Source organism: Rhamphochromis longiceps, linkage group LG19 (genome assembly GCF_057381845.1).
Source record: "Rhamphochromis longiceps isolate RC_006_pf linkage group LG19, R_longiceps_female_GT1.1, whole genome shotgun sequence".
In the NCBI taxonomy this organism is placed as follows: Eukaryota; Metazoa; Chordata; class Actinopteri; order Cichliformes; family Cichlidae; genus Rhamphochromis; species Rhamphochromis longiceps.
Window position 1 is genome coordinate 8,570,881 of NC_140575.1, and position 27,417 is coordinate 8,598,297.

The 27,417-nt window shown below is 40.9% G+C and overlaps 1 protein-coding gene across 11 annotated transcripts; it reads left to right on the forward strand.

The window, feature by feature from the left end:
• Positions 1–1,317: 1,317 nt before the first annotated feature.
• Positions 1,318–27,298, forward strand: larp1b (La ribonucleoprotein 1B). 11 transcript variants are annotated; one of them, XM_085391390.1, is made up of 20 exons: positions 1,318–2,107; positions 4,423–4,484; positions 5,889–5,945; positions 6,766–6,991; positions 8,850–9,023; positions 9,731–9,856; positions 10,012–10,180; positions 11,988–12,132; positions 12,446–12,623; positions 13,375–13,574; positions 13,876–13,950; positions 14,427–14,786; positions 18,553–18,667; positions 18,903–19,072; positions 19,480–19,586; positions 20,507–20,664; positions 20,820–20,964; positions 21,693–21,802; positions 23,552–23,679; positions 23,988–27,298. In XM_085391390.1, exons 1-20 carry the CDS (start codon positions 1,747–1,749, stop codon positions 24,258–24,260), a joined length of 3,339 nt encoding a protein of 1,112 aa, XP_085247516.1. In that variant the 5' UTR covers positions 1,318–1,746; the 3' UTR covers positions 24,261–27,298. The 11 variants fall into 11 exon arrangements, with proteins under 11 accessions (XP_085247516.1, XP_085247515.1, XP_085247522.1 ...); XM_085391389.1 differs by having other exon boundaries at positions 18,556–18,667; positions 20,504–20,664; XM_085391396.1 differs by having other exon boundaries at positions 6,766–6,877; positions 20,504–20,664.
• The last annotated feature ends 119 nt before the right edge of the window (positions 27,299–27,417 follow it).

Consider the following 27,417-nt stretch of genomic DNA (forward strand, 5'->3'; position numbering starts at 1 on the left):
CAATGTTAATAGGGTGTTATATTTTCTGGGCAACTTTCAATTCAATTCACAGCACAGTGCAATTAGAAAAGACATGACACTTTTTATTAATGCACACAGAAACAGTGAAGGGCAGACAGATTGGTCATGCTACATAATTGAAACAACATCTGTGTGCTAGACTTCGTTCATACACTGAAGGTGAAAACGCTTCTGAAGAGAGTGCATTCATACGTCCTGTGTTACAGCTCCTCCTGCATCGTCTTTTTCCTCTTTCCAGGTGATGAGTATGCAAAAATCAGGAAATGTGAACGCAAGGCCTTAACTTTTGCTCACTTTCAATCCACCAAGATCCGTGTTAGCAGTTCAGTTGGTTTCTAACTTATTAATTTAGTTTTAGCAGATGGCCTACAGCAGCAGAAGACCACACCGGAAACCACTCCTGTCACACAAGAACAAGTTTTGACTTCTGCTGCAATATTCACATGGTAGGCTCAGAAATTAGGCATTTACAGCATTTCATCCTGCAGCAGTGGTTCTGACTGATGGTGATATGGTGGTGTGTGCATTTTTGAGCTCCTTAATACCAACTGGACATTGCTTAAGTGCCACAGCCCAAGTTTTGCTGCTGAGCATTTCCGTCCCTTTATGACCACAGTGTCTCATCTTCTGATGCCTGCTTCCAGCATGTTAATATGCCATATCACAAAGCCCAGATGATTTCAAAGGGGTTTCTTGATCATGACAATGAGTTTACTGTAATCAAATGGCCTCCACAGTCACCTGATCAATAGAAAACAATCACCCAAACTTTATTTATGAAGCACATTTCATACAAGTTGGAACATGGACAGGAAGTTTAATGCCCACCGAGCTACAGAAATGATCCAATAATTAAAAATTTATGAGTTGTTGTAAAATGATTGGCAAAAAATAAAGACACCAAATCACTCAAAATAAAGAGATTGAACAAAACCTGCTATACAGTTTATGTCAGAACAGTAAAGTACGGGAATGCCGGTGAGAGAAAGAAAGAAATTATAGTTTTCCTAAAGATATAATACCTACTTTCATTTTACCTTCATGTTCTTTTTGATAAATATTTGAACAAGGGTGTCAAGTATAGATTGTTTTCACTGAAAAAAAACCCAACTAAATCCATCACTGCTATTTTGTGACATAGTTGCCCTTGATGGTTTGATTTAATAGATCAAACCAACAACATTTCACATTTATTCCATATTATATCGTTTTTAAAGTGACATAAATTAATGATAAAAAAAAAAATGCTGCATTACCAGTACGTAGCCGCTGGGGGCACCAGAGTCACTGTTTACAGCGTAGCTCCACGAGCTCCTGGCTGGTAGCGTGGAGTTGGAACCAGAGAGGAGGTCGCTGTAGTAGTTTTGTTCTAAAGAAAAAGTTACAGAAACTCGTTGTAGACAGAATTGAGTGTGAGTGGTTTACATGGTGACAAACTACAAACTCAGAGGTAATTATTTGTTCATACGAAACAGTCAATTAGAGTGAAAAACAACAACGTTTAGTTCGGGCTCGCTGACTTCTGCATGGTCGCTAGCTAGCTAGGACTTAGCTCCAAGAGCTACTTGGCTAGCTGGCTAGCGAGGTCCAGCCCAGAAGTTGTTTACTTCAACTTGTGGATGTGGTCACCCCTTGAGCTTTTCACGACTTTTCTTGGGGATAAGAGAGCAAGGACTAACAATTCACACTGGATTTAACACTGTGCGCTGTTAGGAAACTAGCAGGATGTCCACAGAGGTTGAGTGTGCTCAGGTTGACTCGGGTTTGACAGCGGCCAGCCCGAGCGGAGTGGTGGAGAAGAACCAAAACACGTCCCAGGGTGCTCACTTGGACAAAGGACAAGATCAGGGGCAGAAAGTCTTAGAAAAACAACTAGCGGACAGCCACGACTCCGGGGCTCCCAAGAGCCCAGCGGATATAGAAAAGGAAAGCAAAGAAAACGACCAAAGTAGTAACGCTGACTCGGCTGTTGAGACGGTGAAGAAGAAAGTTGTTGAAGCGCCTCCGCCGAAAGTCAACCCGTGGACTAAAAGGACCACGGGCAGAGTGCCGGTCAGCAGCACCAACTCTAGCTCTCAAGACAAAGGTGAGACGGATTTGAAAAAAATCATGTATTAAGACAGATTCAACATTGCAATATGGTAACAGCTGGCCACACAGCTCCCTCTGCAGCCGCAGCTATTAAACACGTTTTTTGCTTTGCAGCATTTTAGCAGCTTCACTGCAGAGAAATCAACATTAATCTTTGCTGCACATCCCTGACATATCTCATTTAGGCTCGTTTAGAGTTGAATGGAGTGCATAACTTAAATGTCAGCGCGGTCGAGAGATGTTGATGGGAGCATACTGCCCCATCCCCCTCTGTGCTCGGATTGCTCCGTAGCACCACGTGTTGATTGCTGACAACTGCTACTTCTTTTAGCCACCACCAGCTAACTCTCGTGCTGCTTTCTCCCTCTTGATCGAGGGTCAGAGCTGGTGTCTGTGAAGTGAAAGCACACGAAAACCTGAATGTGGGACGTAATCATTCTTAATGTCGCGCATACATGCTTGACACTGTAAAAACAAACAAATAAGTAAGTAAGCGCCAAGACAGCCTGGCTAACTGTTCCTGCTGCTGTACAGCACGTTTTGCATGTCCAATGGCCTGGCTGTCTGCAGTTCCTCCCACCGGCCAGCCAGCTCCTCACTGTCACTAGTAAAAGTATCAGAATAAAGTGGCTGAACAGGTGATAAGATAAAACGGGACAGGGTTGTAATCTAATGATTGTATTTATTTTTGAAAGAATCGAACAATTATGAGTGATACCAGTATCACTGGTATTGTTTTAGTAAAAAAGAAATTGACTTAATAAGTCACTTGAGCCAAGTCTGGAAAACATTGATAAGCTTCAAGTATTTTTGATATTAAAAAATAATAGATAAAAAAAGTGAGGTTTGCAAATGGAGCTACATTTAATTTCTCAATTGATTAAAAAAATCTAAACATTCCTTCATTCCTATTCATTTCAAAGTGACACAAATGGGTCATTTTTTGTGTCATGAATGCTTTTGCCTGATTGCTGATCATTTCTTAAAATCTGTTTCGTATTTATTATTTAATTTACTCATGTAATGTGGCAACCATAACAAGTACACATAACTGTACACAGTACAGGGCACACAAAAACAATGAGAAGAAAGAAAACCCATACTCAGGCAAAATACAGAATCAAATAACACCCTAAAAATGCACAGAAGAGTTTAAGCTTTATAAGAGAGTGATCTTTTTGTGCATTTAAAGCTACAGCTAAAAGGCATTTAGTTGACGAATAACAATATTGAAGTAGCAGGCCACTGATGGTACACATAAGGTTTAACTGATTCCTCTTAGTGTTAGTAATAAATTAACCTGAAGACATCAACTTTGATGCTGAAAGCTTGTATTAAAAATGGGTGTGGGTGGGGGTAGTAAAGCTTAAGATATTTGGAGGTTTAGAAGGTAGGAAAAGTTTAGTTGAAAGAAGCCATCAAGGCGTTGTGGGATATGTAGGATGTAGGGTTCATGGCCGGCAATGAGGAGTAAAATTAAACACAAGTCTGTCTGTAATCTGTTTTCTAGCTCTGCTTCTGTTAATCAGATATCACAACTGAATGCATTACCTTTCTATCTATAACATACAATCAGTTGATCATTTCAGTATCAACAGTTCATTTGATTGACTCATGAGGCTGCTGATTGGTCACTGAGTGATTGCATTTATTTTATCGTACTCGTGACAGTCGACTCTGAAATACAGCTTTCTTGAGTTCAGACCGTTCAGCTAAATTTGAGTTGTGAATGTGTGTCAGAGCGCAGAGCAACCAGGAGGGAGCTATATTTTAAGCGCACGACTCTTGCAAGACCACAGGCATCGTTTTACAGCGTCACTGTACAACCAGTCTCGTGGGTGGATGTCTGAAGGCTCATTCAGGCATACACCCATTCATATGGAAGCCTCGTCCCTGTTTCTCTTATCAATCTGACCATCCACTGTCGAGCTGATAGGAGCTGTCAGGCTGCAGTGGGCCACTCCCAGGACACAGCAGCCTGCAGAGACGCAGCCACATACCGCTGGTGCTGCCTGTGCACAAAACACCCTCAACAAGTCGTGTCACTTAGTCCGTTGGGGGGAGCACATTTATTCTTTCTGTACTGACAGAAATATCCGATGGTGTTCAAACACAGCAGAGCAGCGCATGCAAGAGTAGATAACTTGACTTTTTAACTGCAGTGTTGAGCAACCTTTCTCAATCGGAAACTTCCTCAAAGCTCTTCTTAAATTCAGAGAGTTGAAAAGGACTGAACCCCTTTGGATCTAGTCCTGTCCTGTCTCTCAAACATAATGACCTCACTCTCGGTTATTGATTGTGTATCCGCAGATCAGCAAAATGCTCCGAAAGTCGTCCGCGCCACCAAGCCCAGAACGAGAAAAATCAGCAAGGTAATCCTTTTTTTTACTTTTCTATCCTTTTCTTTAATGTCCATAGTTGCTCACATCTTACTAATTATTTCCACAGCAAAGTAACCACAAAGTGTTGTTGAATGTCTCGGCTAATATAAAGAGTGATGTTTTAGCTTGTAGTCTTTTCTTCCTGGCAAATAAACCACTATAAAATGATCACATGTTCACATTGCGTTGCCTGTGGATTTTCGTAGGTACTGACATTTAGAATGGGAAATAACCATCTGCTGATAGCCTGACTGTTAGCCGGTTTAAGCTGCTGACCTGTGGTTTTTGTTTGCTTTTCCAACCAGTTTTTCCACTGCAGTTACTTGAAGTTCACATTTAGAAGGGATTTAGATTATATGAAGATAATATCATATATAAAATGGTCATGTTTATTGACCAAAAAAATACATATTATGATTGTTAAGCAGGGGAAGCGTTTAGTAGTGCATCCGCCCAGTGGATCTTTAATTCCACTGAGGATTGATACACTGTGTTTTTAATACCCAGTTTATGTGCTTAAAGTGTGACATACTATCTTATCTAGTCATGCTTTTGCCACATATTGTGGGCTTTTATGTAACCTGGGGAATTATAATGCAACCTGCAGACCTTTCCTCATCAGGGTCATAGTCACAGTTCTACAGGACCCCATATTATCATTACTACACAGTTACTGAATGTTGTCTGGTAGTCATGCACATAATAAGCAAACTGATGTTAAATACATCAAATCACCAAGCCTGGTCCCTTCATATGTGTTTAGAAAAATGTAACAAGTAGTTTCATAACTTTAAATAGTATTTCTCGCACGCTCGGTTTCTGTGTTCACCACTCTTTACATATGAATAGAGTTCTGTGTTTTGTTTTTGCTCTGCTTATGATCTGTTACCTCTAATGACTGCTACTCCTTTTGTCGTATCGTGTCTGAAAAACAATAATTTGGGATGAACTGGAACAGAAGCTTTTTCGGTCAGTACTCATGCATTAGAGCAGGGGTTGTTTAAAAGCCTGAATCCCTTTAGGATAAAGTTAGTTGACTTTCTGTTTGATGCGCTTCATATCGTAGAATGGATATGGTTAGAGAAATCAGCATTTGAGTTTGTGTTTATTTTTTCTGCCCACCATACTCATCACTTCTGGAGTGTGTACCCTTTGTCTGCCTAACCTTGATCCCATATCAGTTTCCCCAAATTTATGGAATTTTCAGCAGTGGAAATTGACTCACTGTGTTTATCACGGTTGTTTGCAGTTTTCCCCGCACACACAGAGCACTGACCTCCTTTTTCTCTATGCTGGGCACTTCAGTGCTACCTGCTCACCCAAAAAGCAAATGAAAAGATTCCTGATCATTATATCATCCTTTGAAACCTGACAGTCTTTCTTCCTCTTTCACAGTCAAGTGACTTCAGTGACATCACTAACTGGCCTACGCCTGGAGAACTGGCCAAAGAGGTATGATATGTGTGAATGCAACTTCTTTTACAAGCAATGAGAGCTTGTTTTCTGGTGCTTCTACTAGCCGCGTCAAAGATGGATTTATTTTTCTAATTTCTGCTCACTAGGTGGAGCGCTAGAAGCATTCTGAAGTGTTCAGGGTGTAGCTTTGCAGAGGGTTGGTGCAGGTTTTTAAAAAGGGGCTGTCTTATAAAATGTAAAAAGGTATTCTGGTTTTGATCTCACATGGTCAGATGTGTGATGGGGGGGATTATTCAGAACCCGATAAAGCTGAAACAGGTCTTCAGTTGACTGTGAAAATTTTTAAACTCACCTCAGGTTCTTCTAACAACTACTTCAGGTTTTGTAAGGTACAGGCGACAGCGGTGAAAATATAACTAACTAAAGGGACTCTAGATTTTTCCTTTTCCTCAATCTCTGCTGATTCTCCAGCACTTAATCTTCAGTATAGTTCAAGATCTGATGAATTCAGAAAAGTTAAAAATATCAGGAAACATTTAAAAATCTTCAAATGTAAAGTTTGATTAACTGGAGAAGCACCTGATGTGTTTTTCATCACGAAGAATATTTAAGTTATTAAAAATGTTGTCATTGTCACAGTGTTGGAAATGAGGTGCTTGTTTCTGCCAGTGTAGTTTTTTTAAGCCCCAAGATTAAACTTGATCTGCATCTAAAAGAATGCATTGTATATTTTCTTACTTGTGCAAAGAATTCAAGTCCACAGAGCAGGAAACATATTAGTAAAAGCCCGCAAAATTGAAATTGTTCTATAAAGGTGTGACTAACAGCTGGTATTTTCCCCCCTTTAAAATTTTAGCAACAACAAAATGTCCTCAACAACAATGGAAAGAAGCCTCCGTCTTTGCGCAGAGATAAGGAGAAGAAAAGAGAGCGACCGGAGAGAAAATCTGAGAGCAGCCATGATGGAGGTGAGAGCAAAGAGAACCAGGAGGCTCAGGTGGAGCCGATGGGAGAGCTGACCAAAGATGAAGAGTCAAAAGCAGGACAGGACGCCAAGAGTGCCAACCTGAGGAAGAGAGGAGGTATGGGAGAGCAAGTCGTTGATGAGATGAAGCTTTGTCTCTCTCTCTTTCTCTCTCTCTTAAATGGTTTGGATAAGGCTAATGACAGCGGCTACAATCCTGATTGATTCTGATTCACACACATTTCATCACCGTCTTGTGAAGTTATTCATCTCCAGAATGTGGTTTTTTTTCATACAGATGTTTCTTGAGTTCCAAATTTGGAGATGCATATTTTTCACTCGACTGTGATGATTTGTATTTTTTAGCATGTCTGTAACTGTATTAACTCTGTAATTGCTGGCTGGTGAAGACTGGTGCATGCTCTGCTGTGATTATCTTACGTGTTTCTCTTCCAATGATCCACTCCTACATTGTAAACATCACAGGCACCAATCTTTGTGGAAGCCATTCAGAGATAAGCACCTTCATTAACTCCTCGATGTCTAAACTAGAAGCGAAAAGTTTTGTTTCTAAATAAAAGAAAAGACATTTTTAAACTATGTTTTGACCTAATATAGCGTTTAAATCAGCTGCCAAACTTTAATAATTTAAAATTTGAAGTGTAGTGTAGGAGTGAACATTAAACAAAATGCCTGAATCACATTGTTAATAAGAACTTTACAAGACTATGTAGAAGTAATTGACACAAATGTTCTATAGAGATGCAAAAAGCTGCTAAATGAAGCAACAAAATCTCTGACCTAGAGACAAACCAGTGACTGTGTGGCAACCACCAGTTGCAAGGGAAACAGTTTCCCCCCATCCAGTTGACTAGAGCTTGCTGGAGATTGATGGCAGTTGCCATTGTTGTGAAATCGATTTGCTAAAGCACCAGTCACACAGGCCTAGAGACCAAATACCTACTCCATGAACAGCTATAGTTGAAATTTCTCTAAAATCCTAACCTTTTCTTGCATGCACATAATCTGCAAGAGTTGTTCATCATATTGGATGATTGATAACCACCGGTCACAAGGGAATAATGTGGATTCTCCGATCCAATGGTGAGTGGTCCTTGGAGTTTCCTGGCAGTCACTAGGTGAAATCGGTTAACACCCTAATAACACCCAAAACCTAACTCTGATTACTTTGATCAGTAGTCCATAGTTTGCATGCTGGTCTGTAAAAACTCGCCAACCCATCAGTAGTAAAATTTGAAAAAGTGCAACGCAAATCAGAAACAGAAAACCTCGTAGAAGCTGTGCCTTTTGAACCCTGTTGGTTGAAGCACTGAGGCGCAACTTAAACTCTGAAGGCAAACGCTCTCTGTTCCCGGTTTGTGTTGCACTTTTGTGTTCCACAGTTAGAAAGTAATTGGCAGGTGGGGATCATACTTTCTGCGTCTGCGCGTCCGCTACAGTTTCCTTGAGTCCCAGTAACCTAAATGTCATTATCAGGCAGTCAGTGTGACGGTCTGTGTGGATGGGCTATGCCTGCCTGGTTTTTTGGGGGGGGTTTTGCAACCACACGTACTTGGAGAATTGACATTACAGCCACAACGTCACAACTGGACACCGACTAGTCTCTAGGCCTGTGTGACTGAGGCATTAGATACTGAAGCTACAGCGTCTCACATCCAAAATGGCAAACAAGTTAATGTCACATGGTTTGCAGTTATGTGGCTACAAAACCTGAATACAGAGCATTAGTACAAAAACCCTAGAAGCTATGGGTACATGAGAATAAAGACTTTTAAGTCCTTTATTTGCTAAACAAACCTGGAATATGATTAAGTAGTCATTCATTGCTATGATGAAAGGTTTACGCTGCAGTTTTAGTCACCATGCAGCTTTATTTCTGGATTTGATCTTTTTTATTCCCCCCCTTTTGGACCAAAACTCTACAAGCTTTGTTTTCGGTGTGCAATCATCGTTAGGTAACAAACGTAAGTGGGTTTCTCTGCCGCTGGAGGAAGTGTCCCGGGATGATGATGCCAAGACGCTCGGCAGGGGCCCAGCACGCTCAGACACAGAGCCCATCGATGACTCGTCTGACCTCACGTCGCCTAATCAAACGCTCCATAATAACAGGGCGCATGATAGCACCAGGAGTAAGTGGCCTCGAGCTCACTGTTTACTGTTCACGTCTTCAGTCTTTTTCTTTCTTCCTCACTTCGCTGGGCTGGCTTTGCTTTTTATTTCTCTGGTATCTTTTTAACATTTGCTCAGCAAGCTGCCATCTGTCTTTAGTGTCCACATGGCTTTTTTCCTACTGCATGGCTCAATGAAAGCATGACTTTTTTTTTTTTTAATTTGGCGAATATCTTGCATCAGATGGATGATTTAAAGCTTCTTTGACATTTATTCTCATACAAATTGCCAACAAAACCAAATGTTTGTAATTTTTCCTGCAAATAAAAACAAATATTAAAAGGTTTCAGATCTCTGCAACGAGAACAGGCTGCTGCTGCTTGTCATAAAGCTGTTGAGCTAACTGGATGTTGGTGGACATTTTTATGTTTTTATCATCTGTGCTGACAGTAGTCCTTCTAGTTTAGATGATCTGGCTGTTATTAGGGTTTATTTACAACTTGTTTTTATATTGAAGCTTTAGACAGTTACAAAATATTGATTACAATCCTTTAAATTTACTTAAAGACGAGTACTATTTAAATAAAAAAGCAGTTTACTTACATTGAGTTTCTTGTTCAACTCAACTTCTTAGTAGTTTTAAATCTAAAAGTTTAATAATGCCCTTCAGCGGTACATGGAAGAAGTTGTAGGCTTTGATCATGAGTGTATGTTTTCCTGTTCATAGGTTGGCGAAGAGAGCCGCGGGACTATGGCGACGATGCTGCAAGCATTCGGAGCGACGGTGGGAGTGTTCGTGGAGGAATACGAGGAAGAGGGAAGGGACGTGGACGCGGAAGAGGTCGTGGGCGAGGTGCAGACTAGTGTTTTTCATTCATTGCCACACATAAATTGGAAGCAGAATCATCAGCAATGCAATTTCTGTCAAAGACAAGAAAATCCAGCTTTTTGAAGTGTTCTCTCTCCTTCATATGCCATTATTTGTTCCTTCTGTTCTTTTGTTTTTAGGACGATATGAATACCCGCTCAACTTTGGAGACTCTCAGTCATCTGATGGTTCTGCTCAGGCCCCTGCAGAGTTTGGCACCAACATGGTTTACTACTACAATGATGGCAACAAATTCCAGATGTACACGGTGGATGAAAAGCTTCTTAAGGAATACATCAAACGGCAAATGTAAGAATTTAATACCTGGAAAAAATATTGTCCTATCTTATGGAGGCTCTTATTACTTTTTACTATTAATAGCTCGATGTTCCAGCTTCATGAAGCATACTTCAAATTTAAAAAAAAAAATTGGTTATTTTAAGCAATGACATATTTTTTTCTGGATTAAGTAGAAGGTTGTAAAAATCAGGTCATTTTGTAGTTTGCATTTCTCAAACAAATACCAGAGCAGGTCCAAATATGCAGCGCAATCCATTCGCCAATTTTAGCACCCCAACCTGAGACATGTTAGTTGAACTAATAGTATTGCTTCAAGATGGGAATGCAACATGGAGTGTGGCAAAAGATGTTTGCCGCCTCTAAAATTTGGAACAGCTACAAACAAAATGGGTAGGTTACATGAGGAACACGCATGGATAGATCATAGTGAAATCCAAAGCATCAGGACGGAAAACGCAGAAAATTGCACAACAACAAAAAAAATGGACAGAAATACGAGGCAGTGTTTGTGGCAGAACTGAAAGGAATGTGCTGAACGAAACGGAAAAGCCAAAAAGAAAACCAGTGCAAACACCTAAACGGAAGAAAACAATATGACAGGAGGTTTAACGAGAATGAACTGTGGACGATGGGACGAAAGTGATGATCTGCTGCTGAGATGATGCTAAACTTCTGTCTGCTGCTGTTCCAGTGAAACGCATCCAGATGATTGAAGAAAATATTCCATACAGATACATTTTCCTTTTCAGTTTGTCTCTCTTTTTATGAATAATCACATTTTCATAGTCAGTAATGACATTTAGGCACCGTTAAAGCTAAATTTTCTGTTCTTCCTTCCCTTGTGTAACATAGTAAGTGAAGTGTTTTCGGATTTTTGTTGTTCTCTTATTTCCTCAAAACATTTCCTCGAGTATCCTTTTAAAAGTCACTCAGTTTAAGACCATAAATTCATTAAGGTCTGTCTTTATTTCTGTAGTGCATTTTTCATACCAGTGTGATCAAAAATAACGTCTGAAAGAGATGAGATAGAAACGTCTATAGAAGAGGGGTGAGGATGTCTCAGTACATGTATGATAGGCAGTGATCTGGGTTCAGGGTGGCCTGCAGGGGGCAGTGTCCACTGCTTGTCTGCCTGACACTTTTGGGCCTCATTGCTGTTCAGACTGGAGGGTGAGGTGAAATGCTAAATATAGTCTGAGTGATTTGAAGGGGACAGGAGATGAATTATACCCAGGAGTGACTGGGGAAAAAACTGTTAGAGGGTGAGAAGGGGAGGAAGAAGGGGTGAGGGAGGATAGAGAGGCCACTCTTGTCTTCTCCTTTCTCATCTCACTCAGCGTTATTCAGGCTGCTCACTCAGCCGACGTTACTCTGGCTGCTTGCCGCCCGCAGGGTGGGCACTAAAGTGTGCCATGGTGATTTCAAATAGTGTGACAGGCAGTCAGCAGGGAGCTCTTCCAGTCTAGATATGGTGCTAAAGTCAGACTATGTCTTTTTTTTGGTAAGGATTATAAAAGAAAATATGATTTCTTAATATATATTTTTTATACTTCTTTGTATTGGTGACTTACAGGTTTCTACCTCAATACTAGACTGAAATGTTTCTGTAACACAGAGTATTGTAAATTATTTGGGAATAGTTCCTGATTCCTGAAATCAATGGAGCCTCAGGGACACAGGCACAAATTTGCCAGCTTCACTATAATACTTCAAAATGGGTAATCTGCTCCTTTACGGATCTCCTTTATGGACTGTTAAACAACTTTGTTTTGTTTGTGCTGGTGATTAAATGTATTATGTTGTCCTTCCTTTTCAGTGAGTACTACTTTAGCCTCCACAATCTGGAGCGAGACTTCTTCCTGAGGAGAAAAATGGACACGCAGGGTTTCCTCCCCATCTCCCTCATCGCCAGCTTCCACAGAGTGCAGGCCCTCACCACTGACGTCAGCCTCATCATTGAGGTAGCATCACATCACCAGTGTAAATGCTGCGTGTGCTCAGGCTGTAAAGCTTGTTTCTTGTCACATCAGTGTTTGTTTTGTCGGTTAGTTTTTAACTTCTAATCGTGCTAAGTTTGACATTTGTAGAGATGGTAGCAGTGAAGGACTTTGAGAAGTCATGGAGTGCTACTTTTCATGACAAATGAAATGTTTTAAAAATAAGTGTGTGTGTAATTATTTATTTTATATCAATGCTAAACTAAAAGTTCTTATATTCTTAACTACATGCCTTGACTTTAATGCTTGGCTCTGGTATCTATCTCGCATTTTGAAGGCTCTGAAGAGCAGCACAGAGGTGGAGCTGGTTGATGAAAGGATCCGCTGTAAAACAGACCCTGAGCGTTGGCCGATTCCCACCCCTACCACCGTTGGTTCCCCTCGCACCGACTTCTCCCAGCTCATTAACTGTCCTGAGTTTGTTCCTCGACAGACCCTCAATGCCACAAACTCCGGTCAGTATCCTAATGATATCCTCTCAGCAAATCTCATGATGTAGATGCATAGTGTGTATCCAAAACCCCATATATATAGAATGTTAGCACTTTGGGGTGTCGTGTCCCTTTGCTATACAAAAATTAAGTTCTATTTAAAGAGCACCGCTAAGCGGCCCCTTTGACACTGGGTGAACTATGAACACACAGTTTATTTTGACTCGGTTTTCACCAACCTACTGCCCCAAATATTCAGTTGAGCAGCAAATGTGGATTAAACGCAGCTGGAAGGCACCACAAACATGACATTGCTGGAACATTTTACTAAATGAGCCTACATATTTGGGAGCAATGGCTGCAGAAGCACAAAATCACAGTGGATAGAGAGACAGTAGACAGACTGGCTTTGAAATCATGAGATTTATTGACGCTGTAAAAAAGCATCATCTTTATGCTTGAATGATTAATTCAGTCTAATTATTTTTATTTTTATTTTTCCATGCTAAATTAAACATCCATATTTATGATTTCTTTTTTTAAAATTTAATAATTAAGATGACGCTGTCTGGAAGTCATAAAAACAGGTTTTGATGGACACTTTGTAAACAAGCTGACAAAGCTGCCATTAGTCATCAAAAACAGTTCAGTTTCTCTAATATCAGGTATTGTTGAGTTGTTGGTATTGAGATTAAACGCAGAGTTTTATGTTGCTTTGAGCTTTTTGTTTTTTTACTCTGTACAAGGTTGACTGAGTGTCTGTGTTACGTGTCAGGGTTTTCAGCTTCATCACCTGTGAAGGCAGCGGCGACTCCTGATCCCGTGCAGCCTCAGGACTCCCCTGACCCTGGCTCCTCCAGCCAGGAATCTCTACCGGCCACAGATGACTCCAAAGATGCCCTCGCTCCCAAGCCCGACCCTGACGCCTGGATCCAGGTTGAGAAACGTCATAGGCAGCCCTCTGCAAAAGCAAAGGTAGTGAGTGCAAAAAGGTGAAACGGGCCACTCCCCTCATGCCTAGGGTTGCTTTAATTTTGAGTATGTTATTATGGTAACTGGTAGAAATTATGGCCATAACAATCAGAACTAGAAGGGCACACGCATGCTTCACTCCTTCACCAGGTTTCATTAAATTAAAAGTTTTCAAACATATTTTCCATCTTTCATCCCTTCCATTGTCTCTCATTTGTTACTACGTCATAATGCTTGTCTTCTCCTTTCCTCTGTGTTTACTGTCAACACCTTTCGCCCATCTCCTCCATCTTTTTCCTGGCAGTATGTCAGTGATGAAGTGTGCATTGCCGGCTCTTCTCTCTCCACATCGCTCCAGCCTCACTGCCTTTCCTCTGCAGTTGAGTATTTCCTCCAGCACTCACTCATCCAAGCTTGTCCTCTGCCATTTCTTCCATGTGCTTCTTTTTTTTACTTAAATATTGCATGTCTGTTTCTTTACTTCACAAATGAACTCGATAGGGGATTAGTTATACCGTGTTACAGCTAAGTCCTTCACAAAGTTATAATTCTGATTTTATGCTTTAGAGAGACGGTGGCGATGAACCTTGTGGTTGTTTTTGGAGTGTGCAGTGGGTGATGCTGATGAACTGAATTGGATTATTCACAGATGTATTTCTGTTATTTAATATAACATTAATAATAGAAATGCGTGTAAGAAACATTGTATTAATGATGGATCAGTATAACTCTGGACTGTTTGTTTGCCTAATATAATTGGATGGCTTAATCACATTTATTATGTGTTTACACCTCGTTTCCAGCAGGTCTTGTCTGTTCCTTTGTTAATGGCTGTGTATTCCCTGTGTTGTCTAGGGGGATAGTAAAACGCCTCCTCCCAGCCAGCAGCCTCCTCCACAGGCAGAGCCCGACCAGGAGGAGCTGGACTTCATGTTCGATGAGGAAATGGAGCAGATGGCGGCCAGGAAGAACAAGTTCACAGACTGTTTAGATGAGGACGACTCGGACTATGAGCTGGATGACCAGGATGTGAACAAGATCCTCATCGTCACCCAGACTCCACCCTACATCCGTAAGCATCCCGGTGGGGATCGGACAGGTAACCATGAGTCCCGAGCTAAAATTACCGCCGACCTGGCCAAAGCCATCAACGACGGGCTGTACTACTACGAACAGGACCTGTGGAAGGGGGAGGAGCCAATCGAGTGCATCAAGGTAAGACGAACGTGAAAATCATACTGTACGCGTTACGTTAATGGTGGATTTTAAAGTCTTAAAGGCTAGACTGTAATACACTCGTATAGCATCAGTGAACGCTGTATATTTTATCTATTTTAAAAGTTTATAGATGACTGAAATACCACACCAAATACTCAAACTCCCTTTTTTTTTTAAAAATCAAAATAAAGTCATTATCTTCTAGAAGATGATGTATGGATCAAATATAGGGAAAATTATTTTTACCTGCTGGACATACAGACGACCTGCATTTTTAGATCAGTACGCAGCATTTTCTGCTTGGAACTGACAGCTAATAAAAAAGTCTTACAGTCATCATGTAGCGTGTTGGAGCAGGTCTGCCAGAGAGCGGTTAAAAAAAAAAAACTGCACTGACACTAGAAAAGAAACACCCAGTACAGACATGCACGTACAGCACACAGCGTAGCAAATCATGCCTGAACAAACCAGCCTTTGCATCTCGCTGCTATTCACAGAATATTGCTCAAGTTTCGTATGTGTTTGCATATGTCAGTTCTAACGTAACATCCATGGAAACATTGACTCTAACTTGATTTTAGACGTTGAAACTGCTTTGCAGTTATTAGGCAATACTCTGGATCATGCTAAGTTAGCTGTCTCATTATCATTCCAGGATTTGTGCTAAGCTTGTTTTGGTGTTGCATGGATGAATTCTTCTGAATTTCTCTGGTGTAGTGGGCTTTATATGGTGATCACATTTAAACTTTATAGTCTGAAATTATTTAGACTTAACACTCGAGTCCAAAAGGTCTAATTGGACTTTGTAATGAGGTTGTTACCAAAACTGAGAATTAATTAAATAAGAACTTTAATTGTAATATTTACAAATTTTAAAGGGTAAGAAAACCTGGTGTGCATCAAGCCATCACCATCCCATCCAGTTATTCAGTCACCATCGCTGTCACAATGTTTGATGGCTTGGAATTCGACATATTTATGCATTATTGAAGGCTATCTAAGTGCGCCCACCCGGCTCTGTGGAATAGGAGGGTCTTTGAGAAGTTAATACAGATCAGGCTATACTACGTATTAGGGCTGGGCCATATTATACCGTTCACGGTAATACCGGTATAATGTTAGGCAACGATAGGAAAATGAAATATCGCGATAGAATGGGAGTAAAACGCGCATGCGCAGTGCCTTTGTTTTCATACGCACATGGCCGATTGTTGAGTGAAACAGATGAACCAGAATTTGTTTGTAAAAATGGTGCAACTTCAGTGATGTGGAACTGGTTTGGTGTTTGTCCGTCAGATACACGACAAAGCACATTTCTTTTGCAGAACATGCAAGCGGCCGTTGTCATTGTCATATTTGTCGGACTAAGATGCTCTTAAATCTGGGAGTAATCTGGGTCCTAAACTCCGTATTCTTCAGGTCAAACAACACTGCAGCATCACTTAGAGTTAAAAACTGTCTAAATTCTTTCATAAGGCTGGGCTGAAAAATGAGTCTGTGTATGTTTGTATTGTAACCAAAGCACTCTGCTATGGTTGCATTAGGGCTCATATCTCATAACCATTACTGTCTGCACCACCTCTTCAGTGATGATCATTGTGAAGTTGCATTGTCTTACATTTCTTTCTTATACAGCAGGAAACACAATTGCACATACTAGAGTGGATATATAGACGGTATATGATTGAATGATGCTGCGGAGCATTGGGGTAGCCCTTGGTTGCTTTCAACTGTAGGTTTCCTTTAAAGCGTAAGCACTACTGGCACTCATGCCACTTTGACATGAAGACATTGTGACAGAGCTGTTAAACCTCACACCGTGCAGAGGAGGGACAAAAATAAATGCACCATTTACTGTCCACTATACAAGCCTCCAGACTACAGACTCCAGAGCTCAGCGACCTCCTTTTGAAAGCTGCCTCTTCTGTGGATACAGTGCATGTACAAACTCTGACTATAGGTCACACAGCATTATGCAAGCCTTACATTAGAACAGAACTATAGCACAGCACCAGTGTATATTCAGGTTTTACAACACTACAGCATCGTATAATGTTGATGGCCAAACGTCAGTAGCAGGTCACCATAAATCACATCATCAGTTTAAAACACTTTGGTCCCATTCATCAGCATAGATGATGTAACCTTCAGTTACATGGAAGTGGATCAATAGGTGAAAAGAGACTTTTATGGATTCAGAACAGAACAGAAATGTCTGCTTGTTTTTTACCAGCATATGAAGGGTGTTCTCGTAGTGGAAGAAAAAACAGAAGCAGACTTAAATCATTTGAAGATGTTTAACGTGGAAACACATTAAAAAATCTTAATTAATAGCTTAGAAGTGCGATTGTTTTCTTAAATCCATATAAAATGCATGCTGGCCAAAGTAATTTAGTTTGTAATTTGCAAGAAGTAGGCTTGTTAATATTATTTTGGTGAACTGATACATTTCTTGATAGCATGTTTTGCCTATTAAGAGACACGGCCACTTTCCTAGAGCGTAAGGGGGGTTTGAAAGGCTTATTTTATCAGGTCAGCTGTTCCAAATAAATTTGAGATGCATGTTAGAAAGTGGGTCTATGATTTGCGTGCATGCGTATGTAAAATTTGAATTAAATGAGCATTAAATTATCATTGACTTTTCTGTAATCACTTACAAGAAAAACTGATGTCAACATGTCTATTAGTGGAGAAAAGTCTCTGTAGTATTAGTAACAGGACAAAAAGAGCACGATGAGGAGTTGATGCACGGGCTGTGGAGAAGTGTTGGGTCAGAAGGTCTACAAAGGGGAACTGAAAGGAGAAAGTAGGAGTCATTAGTTGACCTTTAATACCAAACAGTTAGAGCAGCAGGTTAAACATCAAGAACTCTCACACACTGCCACCTCATCACTGGCAGCGTCAGAGCCGTCCACAACTCACAAAGACAAAAACATATCTGTTACACTCAGCAAGAATCATTTAATCCTGCATCTGTCAACAAACTGGGGCTGTAAAATCAGAGCAGAAATGAAAGCTTGCTGGTATAACGGTGACCAAAATGACAAATGAAGCCAACCACAAAAGCAGAATCAACTATAAGAATCTTTATTCAAGCTGCTCTGTGAAGACGTTTTCAACGGGGTCAGCTCATTCATGGGCTCAAGGGTTGGTCAATAAATAAAGCATGTGGGAAATGTTTTGCCTGAGCACACATGCACCAAGGCCACCTGCATATTTTTCTTCCCCCTCTGTCTGGTGCTGACGTGTAAAGTACAAAGTCTGCGACACATGTGCTGTGTGTCACACAGGCCTGCATGGCTGCAGCTGCTGGCGTGTGAGTGTTTTTTACCACCATAGTGAAGTGTTATCAGTTTAAACAGCCTGTAACGGCCAAATGTAGTATCTGAGGGGAAGTGCAGAAATCCTTTTATTGATTAATTTGACTTAAAATTGAGATTTGTCACTAGGAAATCAACTAAATAAGAAGATTGTTTTCAGGGCTGCAGTGAATTGCTTCGTGTTGGATCAGTAATTATATTACTTTGTTTAAGAGCTTAAAAAATATCAGCCTCCAGCTCATCTCTTTTTGTTACCTTATCAACAGGATCATTTGTTTTATCTGTGTTCGGTTCAAAGTGCAGCATTTATTGTTGTTTTTCTGCTTGGATAAAAGATGATCTCAAGGCCGTGTTAAAGGAGTGCAAATGGTGATGATCAGTGGTCATCTAACTCTTCTTTTTTTCCTTTTCCCCCCCCCTTTTGTCACATTTCTGCTCCCCAGCAGGAAGTGGAGAACTTCAAGAAGCTGAACGTCATCAGTAAAGATGAGTTCGACACTCTCACCCCCAAAGCGCCCGTTGACCCAAACCAGGAAGTCCCATCTCTTCCCATGCCAGGTGGGGTTTGTAGAGTTGTGGTGAAGCAGGTTTCATATGAGCGAGCATCCTGTGTGCTACCTTCTGCAGTTTAAACCACACCCCTCTCACACTGCGGTGCTAGTGTAGGATGTGATTTTGTTTGTATTATGGGCTTTTTTTGTGCATTGTAGACATAAAGATGGTAGATATTCAGATAATTACCTGACAGTAAATATAAATTAATAACTTTTTGGGGCAATGATGGGCTTCTCAGCAGACAGTGGAGCAGAGTTGGCTCGTTCTGTGCCCACAACGGTCCCACAGTCGCCCAGAGCTCACCAACCCCGGACCCCCAGAACCCCTCGCACCCCCGGACGCCAGGACCCCAGCAAGACACCACGTTTCTACCCTGTGATGAAGGAGACCGGCACCATCGATGGACAGGTAAGCTCTCGGTGTCCTTACATACAAGGAGTAGCAAAGCTCCTCTTTATCTGCCAGACTACAGATCAACAGATGGATTGATGTCTGTCAGCAGGCCTGCTGGTGAAACTTTTCCTTTCCCTTGTTTGTTTGTTTGTTTGTTTGTTTGTCCTAACTCTTTTTTTCACATGTGCATAACAGTAAGAGTGTGGCCACTCCTACAAATACAAACAGTGGCTGCCGGTTTTCTATTTGTGGTATCACATTGGTTTAAAAGATCAAATATGTAAATACTGAATAAATATATCATTCCTCACTCCTTAAACTAAAATAAAACCATGAAACATACAAAGTAAACTAAAAATGTCAGGCAGCACAGCCGCCCTGTGCCTCATTTAACCAGTGTCCTGTCCTGGTGTTTGTTCCAGACGCCCAGGAAGAAGAAGACGAGCCACAGTTCGAACCCTCCCCAGGAGGCTCACATAGGCTGGGTGATGGACTCTCGCGAACACCGACCGCGCTCTGCGTCCATCAGGTCTGACTTTTTCATTTGAGTGTAATTTGGTTTTTTGCACATTTGGCCGACGGACCAGTTAGCATCCCAATACAAGGATCGCTGCTCCTCCTACGGTCAGAGTTGAGTCAAACGTGGGGTGGCTGTGGCTCAGGTGGTAGAGCAGATCAGCTACTGATCGGAAGGTCGGTGGTTCGATCCTTGGCTTCCCCAGTCTGCATGCCAAATATCCTTGGGCAAGATACTAACCCCAGGGTGCCCTCCGATGCGTTCTTCGGAGTATGAATGTAGTTTAGTTTGCACTTGTGTTTAGAAGTGCTTGTATGAGTGGGTGTGAATAGGTGAATGTGGCATGTTGTATAGAGCGCTTTGAGTACTCCGGGAGAGTAGAAAAGCGCTATATAAGAATCAGTCAATTTACCATTTACAATCGCCACCTGATGGGTCTCCAGGTCAAAGTCACGTTTGTTGACTAAATAGAGAAGTGTTTCATGAGCCGGATGAGCTGCCATGTCAGTGACATTTTCTTTTTTATGGCTGCATTGATGGTGTCTCACAGGTGACGAGCAAAAAGTAGAACCCACAAGGAGCGCTTCCTCATTTCGCCCTGCCAGTCATTCTCCATTATATGTCAAGCAGTTGTTCTGCTTGACGTATAATCCTTTTTATGAAAAGAAGTTGGTGCTAATGTGATTTACACAAAGTTTTTTTTAAAAATCAACTTTTGGTGGGGAACGTTCGAGCCTAATTCCACACTTTGTTTTGGGGGTTTTGTTGTCATTGGCTCATTATCACTTCAAACAGAAATGAGACAAAAATCCTGCTTTTTGTTTTGTTAGTCTAGATTTGTTTTTGTAAGGTTTATCTAATAAACTGGCAACTAAATGTTTCCCCGTTGCCTCTCAAACATCTTTTTTTTTTCCTCCATCCTTGCACAGCAGCTCCAATGCCTCTCCATCAGAAGGAGCCCCGCTATCAGGAAGTTACGGCTGTACCCCTCAGTCATTGCCCAAATTTTGGCATCCATCCCATGAGCTGCTGAGGGACAATGGCTTCACTCAACAGGGATACCACAAGTACCGCCGACGGTGCCTTAATGGTACAGAGACCTCTAAAAACCTCCACAAATACTGCTTCTAAGTACTCCTCAGCTCTAGTACACCATCACGTACTCCAAGCTTTGAGAAAGAAGTACCGAAAACAAGATGAAATGGTCACCTTCTCTGTTTCCTGTTCTTGAATTTTTCCCTTCAGAGCGAAAACGGTTGGGGATCGGGCAATCTCAGGAGATGAACACTCTGTTCAGGTTCTGGTCCTTCTTCCTCAGGGACAACTTCAACAGGAAGATGTATGAGGAGTTCAAACAGTATGCTGTAGAAGATGCCAAAGACAACTACAGGTGAGGCGGACATTTAAATCCTGAGCTCTGCGTCTGTGCCCTAGGGATAAGAAGTAAATGTCATTCATTAATGAAGCAAACAGCAAACACAGACTGCTTTGTTTGTGTCACTTATCCACAATTACAACCACACCCTAAAAAACGCCCTGAAGTGTTTTTTGTGTTTGTGTCTCACATAGTGGTGATAGTGACTCTGGAATAACAAGCCACTTCCACAGATTGAAAGACTTATTGATGTTATTCAAGAATTGGAGCGCCTGCAGGTTTAAGCAGTGTCATTGTTCGATAGCATGAGGTTAAAGGTGAACACTGCTTCTGTTGTGACTCTAAAGGGCTTCTCAGTCAAACCTAAATTCTTGTTTAAAGACGTGGGTAGCACAGCCCTGCCTGTTGAAGTGAAAGTGCCTGTAGTGTAAGAGTGTAGCAGCCTCAATGTCTCTTCCTGCTGGAGCTCACCCTGTCTGAACCAGAAACCAGTATACTTGTCTGTCTGGTTCCTCTGACAGCTTCATTACAGCTGTAAATAATCCACGAGAGAATGGAATCCATTGTTGTGAAATGTTGGAGATGCAACTGCTTCGCTGTCAGCGCTGCATTTTCACCCAGCCATTTTCTCACAGTGCATCATTATGTGCACACACTAACGTCTATAAGCAAGGTTTGAAGCTCGGTGATATTTGTTTGCATGTAACTCAGAGTGAAAGGAAGTGTTTGTTGTGTCCCTGCAGGTATGGATTGGAGTGTCTGTTCAGATACTACAGCTACGGTTTGGAGAAGAGATTCAGATTAGATCTGTTCAAAGACTTTCAAGAAGAGACCCTCAGAGACTTTGAGAAAGGTAATAAACATGAAATGTAAACAGGCTCTCCCAAATGTCAGCTGCTGCTTTCACTAATGTAGCAGATTCTTCTGAATAAATCCCATATTCAGTGATCGAGTGTACGAGTGTGGGAAGTTATGTTTTCATTTTGGCATACTATATTAGCACAATTGATCTAAATTCAGACAAAAAATTCAAAATCCGAGTAGAAAAAAGTTATTTTTTACTGTAAAACCCACAAACATGTTTAACGAATCATTTTCATAACTTGAAATGCAAATAGAAATTGTACATTTCTAAAAAATTATGCACAAGTTTTGCAAACAACAAAGTTATATGGTACTATTTACCTAAAAATGCAGCCAAGGCCTCAGGCGTTTTTTATATAACCATTTAAAACTATTTACAGAACAATCAGGTGTTCTACAACAAATAAGAAGACACACAAATTATTTGTGCCAGTCCAAAAAATAGTTTTTGTTAAGCATAAGACAGAGGAGAACACCACAGGCCTAAACCCTGCAGGTCTGTCAGCAGGAGGTGCATCAGTCCAGTTTTCTATGTGGGAACAGCGTTTACACTAGAATTTGCCTTTAGTGGCTTTTTTGGAGCAAATGTGACATTCAGCAGTATAACTGACACACAATACAAAACAATAACTACACAACACACTAACTCTTCTCCCCTTCTCCCTAAACAACCAAGTGCCACATGTTGCTATATCATTTTTTTGATTGGCTGACATTATAAACTTCAACACCAATAGGGAAGGGGTGTTTTTTCTTTTTCTTTTTTCACTCGCAAGTAGAGAGCGTTTGCTAGCGCTGTCCGTAGAAAACGCCGTTTTTGCCGTTCTTCCCGCGGTAAACCCCCAGCGGGTTAATAAATGCTTCATAAAAACACCAAAATTCTAAACATTCTATTAATATATTCAGTATTTACATATAATTAAATATAAAAATGCTAAAGAAGGCCAACATGTGACTTAGCTTTGGTTCACTTGACCCTCTCAGTTTAATGTGGAAGTGTGTAAAGAGAAGAGGGCGTTAATGTAGTTCTCTCAGTCCATTTCAACACTGACTCAGTGAAGCAAACAAACTGTGGTTGTTTTTGTTTAGACTCAACCAATCTTTATAAAACATTCTGCTACAGTACATGTGGCGTGTATTCCCTCTTACCTAACCACTAATAGTATTTGTTATATTAATTTTATGAAAATGCAAGTATCCGGTATTAGCAGACTAAATTAAAAGAGCTGGCTTTCAGATCAAAGTAGATCTGAGCTGTTTAAATCGGCTAGTTTGGATTAGTACCTGCTCAGCCAAGCGATCCAAGCAGGAGGACTGCATGTAACCAATTGGCTGGTCAGTGGCATCATGAGAGCGCCTCGTTCATGAAACTCAAAACCGCCATTTTTCCAGCGTGGTCCTCGATTCTGATGAAAAGCCACAGACACAGAGTATATATACAGATACATCCTTGCCTCGACGTCCACTTTTATTGTAGCACTTACGTTGCATTTAATTATGTCACAGGACACTCGGACGCATTGCTATGACAATGACCATGCACATTAGGAGGTACAAAATTGGAATGGAAAAGCAGTTAATCCAGTGGTTCCCAAACTTTTTTTTTGCTAGGCCCTCCTTTGTTTTTCTTCTTTTGATACAAGTTGACTAGAAAAATGTCCCCTACATTTAGGCATTTGAATTTTACCTAGAATTCAACACTGAATGAAACTGCTCTTCCTTGCATTTCCCTTTCCAGGTCAGCTGTATGGACTAGAGAAGTTCTGGGCCTTTTTGAAATATTCAAAGATAAAGAACCAGCCTATTGATCCGAAGCTGCAGGAACACCTCTCGCAGTTCAAGAACTTGGAGGACTTCAGGGTGGTGGTGAGTGTCTGCTGGCTACAAGTTTGAAAGGATGCTTCATGTTATCTCCACACTAGAGTGCTCTTTACCTGCAAGTTTTATTGGGCTAAATGAATTATTAACGAAAAGAGAAGCTAGCATATCCTCATATAAAATTATTCTAACATCATTATTTCATACTGAAACACTAACAGACTCGGAGCTGCTCAGTCTGCGCCTGCAGTCATAGAACTGTATCATCTGGTCTCAGCAAAAATGAACAATTCTCGTGAGTGATCTATTGTCCCACGCGTAGTTACGCTTTGTTTTCCTGTGATGACTCTCTGCAGCCCCCGATAGGAGACGATGGCAGCAGGAGGAGGCGTACCTCGTCCTCGGCTGGGGATGAAGGGAGGCGTCGGAGACATCCTTCCAACACTACCTCAAAGCCCGCGCAGGCCTCCAAATCCTCCAGCACTTCAGCTGAGTCTGCCTCAGCCTCTGCCGCTGCACAGACCACACCCAAAGACAAAGCCCAGAAAGCAGCAGCGACAACATCTGCACAGGGCAAGAAGACAGAAGCCAGAGCCGGGAAGAAGGAAAGTGGTGCACCAAATAAATGAAGCTCCCCTCCCGTAAGCGTGGGTTTGAAAAGAAGCAAAGTGGGGCGGCTGCAGCGCTCATTCATTTCAGAGGCAAACTGCTTGGGTGTGAAGAGAGACTGAGCGTGGTTGATCCAATTTGATTGTTTTTATCAGTGCATTTCATTTAAAAGCAAGCATAGGCAGCGAGCTTGAATGTGTTCACCTGACAGCTCATAACGTTTACAAAAATAAATGCATTCCCTGCATTTTGCCTTTTCAGATGCCAAACTATTCAACAAATACTTTGATTTCAACAATATGTAAGCCGCGCTGGTCTATATAGGGCTGTTAAACTGTGATTCTAAGTTGCCAAGATAACAGACACTGCACACAGTGTGACTAATCTGATACAGCAGGATGTCGGGCGTTTTCTCATTAAGTAAAATAGTCCGCATTCTGCTTTTTTAAAAGTCTTCCTAATTGATTATTTGGGATTCAGATGTGTTTAAAATTGAAAACAGTTGCAGGTTTGTTTCTTTCTTTTCTTTTCTGAGGATATAAACTTCTGTTTTTATCATGACAATCAAAGTTGAGTCTTAAAGTGCCCATATTATCATTTTATTTTGGGGGGTCTGCTAGATTAGGTTTACATGTTTTACCCCATTCTGTCCATTATTGCAGCACCGTCTGTCTGTAAGGCTCTGCTTTTAGCTCCTTTCTGTCCAGAAAAGCACAGTCTCTGGGAATTTGGCTCCATTAATGCAGTACATGTGATCATGGAGAGTTAAAGAAACAAGCGTGATCGTAACATACACCATGCTAACACTAAACCATAGACAGTATAAGAGAATGATGCAACTTTTTAGCTCTAAAGAGTGAAGCCAGTGTGGAAGTGTTTTATCTCTTTACCCCTTTAAAGCCTACTAGAAGTAACCCTTGATGCTCTTGTCGGAGCCGAGTGGTTCCTATCATATTTCATGCCTGCTTATAGAACAAGATGACTGGGTGAGCAATAGACGGTAGTGAGGTTGGTCTCTACCTATTCAGCTACCCTCGGAGAAACCCGCAAACTATTGTAATGTTCGTCAAACCACGTCTTTATTGATATGTACTGAGGTATCAGACCTCGTCATTAAGGATACAATGAAAGTAGATAAATGTTGTCTTTATGAGGAAAAGAGCTAAAACTATTTGTTTTAAATAGCCACCAGGGGGCGATACCTGTGGCTGCAAAAACATATGGTCCTATAGAAGTCTAATGGAAAAGAGCCCTTGGATTTGACCAGTGAAAACACTTTCCTCAATCACCCAGTTAAAGAAATCCCAGAAGGTTGAATGTGTTCATCTGGAGGTAGCATTTTTTTCTGTGGGAAAAATGTCTCATCCCTCATCCAGGACTGAGAAAGTCACTTGGATGAATGAAGATAATCAACTTTCTAGGACTTTCCTGACGAGCTCACTCATTCACAAGGTGTCACCACAGCGGGTCGTTCCACATGTTTGATTTGACAGATTTTTACACCGGGTGCCGTTCCTGAAGCGACCGCAAAGAGATTTGTGTCTCCTCTCAGAATTGAAACTGAGATCTTCCACTTATTAGTTAAATGAGGTAAACCACTGTTGTACATTTTGGTCGGGCTACGTTTCAGAAAGGAGGATTATCCAGGGTTTGCTCACTTGTAGGTGACATCACAGTGCACACATTGCTTGCTTCATCAGGCTGTTAGTCATTCACACTCAGGTCCCCTTAGAATTCTTTTCTTCTGGCTTCCTTCATACTCTTCCACAACAATGACAAAAGAGCCACATTAAACCTGCTAAAAAGAACTGTTGCTTTTCTGGGGAGATGTTTAGCAAAGTGTAACCATACTTGTGAATGTTCAGCTCTGTCTTTCATTGGCATCAGTCTGTGTTTGTGCTGCATGGTGCTGCTGAGAGAGCTCGTACCGCTCCCACACAGGCTCTGATAGCAAAAATTCATCATGGAGAAATGTTTATTGTTATTGCAATTTAGAAAGGGAGTGGCTGAGATCAAATGTTGTTGTGTTCATGCTATTGCCGTTTAGGGCATTGACTGTGAGCTCAGTGACTCACAAAGATGCACTAACGCCGTGCACAGTCATAACCTGTGCGTGCCTGTCCGTTAAAAGTGACCGCTACTCATGTGTGGTCACATTACGCCTGTAAGATTTTAGTCTGAGATTTTACTGAAAAGTGAAAAGGTGCTCTTTCACACATGAAGCTAACATGTTCAGATACTGTCAGATTAATGGAAACTGGGGGGGGGATGGTTAACTGACTACAGCTACAAGGTGGACATTGTTACAAGTCATGGAAAAAAGCCTAGACTGTAAAAGAGGCATTTCAAGTTGTTCATCAGGAGTGAGGACTATTACAGACTAAAGGATAGAGGACAAACCAAAAAAAAAAAAACCATAATAGGGGCACTTAAAATTAGTGAAGGACTCGCACCAAAGCTGCTGCTCCATAACAATGTTTTTACTCTCTGACAGACATTGCAGCTAAACTACAATGTTTTAGTTTTTGTTTAATTTACAGCCTGCAAAAATTCATTTGGGACACTTGACGTCCCATTTTACAACCAGAAGTAGTATAATTTATTTTTATTTTTCCATGTATTTGATGGATGGAATAGTCTTAGGTAAGCATTGCAGTTCTTAATTGCTTTTTGCTATTGAATAAAATAAAAATGTTTAAAAAAAAAATGTAAAAAAATAAATAAGTTTCTGCTGGAATAATGGGTGTGAGCTAGCATCATAAAACTACAGTATATTTTAGCTTGAAGTTTATATTTTGTTTGAGGCTTGGTGCTCTAGAGCACTTTAATGATTAACTTTCCTTTTATTTCACCAATGAACTTAAAATGTGTTTTAGAGCTGACTTTAACGGGAAAAAAATGTAAATACTATAAAAAATCATTTTGCCATTATTCATTTGATTTTTGAGAAGTGATTTGTTTTATTGGTAGTGTGGTGTTGAGTGTGTTTTTAGGGTAAAGCAGTGCATGTTGATGAATTGTAAAATGCAAAAAAATATAAAATACTGATTGTACAAAATTGTGTTTGTGTGATCTGTCCTACTTTATCTCTCCGACTCCCCTACCTCTATTGGGTTTGTGCATTTTTTTTATTATTTTTTTTCACTGCCAAGTCGCCTATCCTGATAAGCTAGTTTT

Coding starts and splice junctions, on each gene's coding strand:
- larp1b (XM_085391387.1), top strand. CDS start 1,747: ATGTCCACAGAGGTTGAGTGTGCTCAGGTTGACTCGGGTTTGACAGCG. Junction 4,485..5,888: donor GAACGAGAAAAATCAGCAAG/GTAATCCTTTTT, acceptor CCTCTTTCACAG/TCAAGTGACTTCAGTGACAT. Junction 6,992..8,849: donor CAACCTGAGGAAGAGAGGAG/GTATGGGAGAGC, acceptor AATCATCGTTAG/GTAACAAACGTAAGTGGGTT.